Consider the following 3,679-nt stretch of genomic DNA (forward strand, 5'->3'; position numbering starts at 1 on the left):
ACACCTAAGCTGTATGGTACAGCCTGGTGCTTCTAGGCTACAAACCTGTACAGCATGTTGCTGTACTGAATACTGTAGGCAACTGTACTTTCTAACTTTTTTTTGTTAAAAACTGAGAATTACACACATTATCTGAGGCCTACACAGGGTCAGGATCATCAAGACATCACTGGGCTATAGGAATTTTCCAGCTCCATTACAATCTTCTGGGACCTCTGTCATATATGCAGTCTGTCATTGACCAAAACATTGTTATGTGGAACTTGACTGTACTTAGATTTTCATGTGCTATTTAAACCTTGCTGTCTTTTTAAGTACCATATTTATAATTAAGAGCACCCACAAATGAGCTGATATTTTGTTTCCTTTTTAAAATGGACAGATGAGGAAATCAGTAGAATTGTATGCTGTTCTTTCTCTCTGTTTTCTAAGCTAGAGAAAGAAAAAGCCTGTTTGTCTAGAATTCTCTGCTGTCCAATATGGTAGCCAGTGGCCACATTTAATTTACATTAAAATTTTAGTTCCTCAGTCATCCTGGCCACAAAGTGCTCAAAACCATGTGAACAGTGAGTGCAAATATAAAACATTTCCATCATCACAGAAAGTTCTATTGGACAGCACTGTTGGAGGAAAATTAACACATTGTCCATGGTGTGCCTTCCTCTTTCCTTTAATAAAAGGGTAAGCCAGGCTACTTGAATGTTATTCTCTGAATGTATCTTCATTCTGTTTTTTCTCTGCAAAACTACAACTAGATGTAATCATTAGTTCAAAAACAAAAAAAAATGAGTGGTTAATCTTGAAAAATGTGTATTACTGACCTATGAAAATCCTTAGCCAAGGTCCGCACTGATTTCCTAGGTACCCAAATTCACTTTCCATTTCTTCTCTCTATCCATCTCCTGCAAACAACACTATTGAATGTCCATCCTTATTGATTCTTTCCCTTTGTTTATATCTGTGACCTCCAACCTCCTGGGCCACGGACCTGTTAGGAACTGGGCAGCACAGCAGGAGGTGAGCAAGCAAAACTTCATCTGTATTTACAGCCGCTCCTCATTGCTGGCATCACCACATAAGCTCTGCCATCTGCCAGATCAGCGGCAGCATTAGATTCTCATAGGACAGCAAACCCTACTGTAAACTGCACATATGAGGGGTCTAGGTTGTGTGCTCCTTATGAGAATCTAATGCTTGATGATCTGAGGTGGAGGCAGTGCTGCTAGCACTGGGGAGTAGCTACAAATACAGATTACCATTAGCACAGAGGTTTGACTGCACAATAAATGTAACGTGCTTGAATCATCTCTAAACCATGGAAAAACTGTCTTTCCTGAAACTGGTCCCTGGTGCCAAAAAGGTTGGGGACCGCTGGTTTTATATGCCGCTTTTTCTTCCATCTCTCTGGTCCCCTTTTTTGAGCCTTTTATAGGCTCTTCTTAAATGACAGCGTTCCACAGAGGTTCATCCTTAACTTTATTTTTGACTCCCTGGATATCAAATACCACATATATTCCAAAGACCACCAAATCTATAACCAGCTTAGACCTCTAATCTAATTTCCTAGTGAATGTATCTACATGGCTGTTCTACAAGCATCCCGACTTCTACATGTCCACAGTGAATCTGCTGTCCTCCTCTCTTGCAAACCTGCCTCTGCCCCACCTCACTGTGGGTCATTACTATCACCATGCTTCTAAGCTAGAAACTTGGGAGTCTTCCTCATCGTCCAAACTACTTAACCAGTTCCTGTAGATTCCACCTTCTAATTACTTCTCAAACTGATTTTTTGTTTATTCCTAAGGCCCTATTTTCAGGTCCTCCACATTTTCAAGTATTCTTACAACGTGTTAATCCTTTTCCTTCCAATTTATCTTCCCCACTGCTGAATAGTGATCTTCCTAAAATACAGAGCTGATCATTTTGTTCTCCTGTTAAAAATGGCCCTAAGGCCCCACATTATTTTTGGCAGAAATGCATACGTATTAGCATAATATAGTAGTCTCATGGTCTGCCCCTCCCACCTCTCCCAGTCCCTCTCTCAGCCCTCAGCTTGGAGTCTTTGTTTAATCACGTTCAGCCACCTAACTGCCTGGAATCCTTGGAACACACCATGTACTTCTGTCTCACCTCTGTGACCTTGCACATCCTATTCCCTTCCTTGGGCCGATATCTCTCCCCAGCTCTTCAGCCCACCCTTTTGCTCCTTGTCTGATTGATTCCATCATGCCCTTCAGGACTCCGTGTTTCCCCTCATCTGGGAAACATTCCCTGATCTCTTCCCTCCCTGGGCTGGTCTTTATGCCTTTCTGATTTTCTCCTGCTTTCTCATAGTAGTCTATGCTTTTCTTTACCATGGCAGTTATTTCCCTGTATTGTAATTGCACAGGAAGTTTTCAGTAATAATTTATGAAATAGTCTAACAAGTCTCAGCTCTAAAAATCTATTTGAATTCACAGACTAATGAGCCATATTATAGTAACCTTCTACTGTGTTCTTATAGGGAAAGATGCTGGAAGCAGATCTGGTTTCAAAGATGCTACGAGCTGTTCTGCAGTCTCATAAGAATGGAATAGCATTACCCCGGCTCCAAGGAGAGTACAGATCCTTGACTGGAGACTGGATCCCCTTCAAACAGCTAGGTTACCCTACACTAGAAGCCTATCTGAGAAGTGTGCCAGCAGTTGTCAGGATAGAGACTAGTAGATCTGGAGAGGTAAGAAGGTAATTGTGCATGTCAGAAGAATCAAACCAATTCATAATTGCCCGTCTGGCATTTCCATCTCATGCCTGTGATGGAAGTCACAGTGAAAAGTACTAGCTAAGTGGTTTGAGATTGATAGTGATAGAGAGAATAGCATCTGAAGCACAGTCTAGATGCAGATTCTTTTCATTGTAAAAATAAGATTTTAACCACACTAAATAAAACATTTTAAAGTTTACCCAGTTTCAACATCTAAACAAAATAGCTGTACTGAAGGCCTTAATTGCCTAAACACCATACCTGCTCATTACAAACCTGCTACACTGCTTTTGCCAAAGTCACTAATGACCTCTTGATCATCAAATCTAATAGGTGGTTTTAAATTCTCATCATTTGACTGCATGAATGTCGATTCCTGCCACGTGGACTTAGCTCAATTCCTAGTTGATCGTTCATCACTTCTGATTAGTACAGGGGCTTCCTTGCAGTTCTCCCTTCTCTTCTGTCCCTTCTTTCTCCTTCATACCAACATGATCATATTATTCTACCATTTTAAATTCTGCAGCTTCTCTAGAAGAAAATAGTTTATAGATAGTATGGGCCATTTGGTGATAGCAGGCAGATGTATTGCACTTTCACTGTGTCCCAGCAGCTTCACTGCTTGGTACCTACCCATCATATAGCGTGATGTATGTGGACAGACCACCACCCCAATGACAGATGAAAAAAACACCTAATCCCCCCTCCCAACACTATTGTTTCCTTGGTAGCTTTCTATATACATAAATACATAGAACAAGCCTGGAGGGTGTTTCACCAAAACTTGTCATAATGGTTCCTCTGTTGGAGGGTGGGGAGTGAGGAAGCAGTGGGTGCAGGAGGAAAAGGGAGCTGGGATCTGGAGAACAGTCCAAGGGGAAGTTTGCCTTATCTGTAATAATTTTTATAAGAAGATAGAAATTAATTAAATATTAT

General features: G+C 41.0%; 1 protein-coding gene across 1 annotated transcript in view; it reads left to right on the plus strand.

The window, feature by feature from the left end:
- Positions 1–2,507: 2,507 nt before the first annotated feature.
- Positions 2,508–3,679, plus strand: part of TDRD7 (tudor domain containing 7) — a 58,266-nt gene continuing 57,094 nt past the window's right edge. Inside the window, exon 1 of the mRNA XM_012638260.1 lies at positions 2,508–2,716. Within this exon, the coding sequence (XP_012493714.1) occupies positions 2,510–2,716 (207 nt within the window). The 5' untranslated portion in view covers positions 2,508–2,509. The remainder of the gene's footprint in view (positions 2,717–3,679) is intronic.

Source organism: Propithecus coquereli, unplaced genomic scaffold (assembly GCF_000956105.1).
Source record: "Propithecus coquereli isolate 6110/MARCELLA unplaced genomic scaffold, Pcoq_1.0 Scaffold128, whole genome shotgun sequence".
Lineage (NCBI taxonomy): Eukaryota > Metazoa > Chordata > Mammalia > Primates > Indriidae > Propithecus > Propithecus coquereli.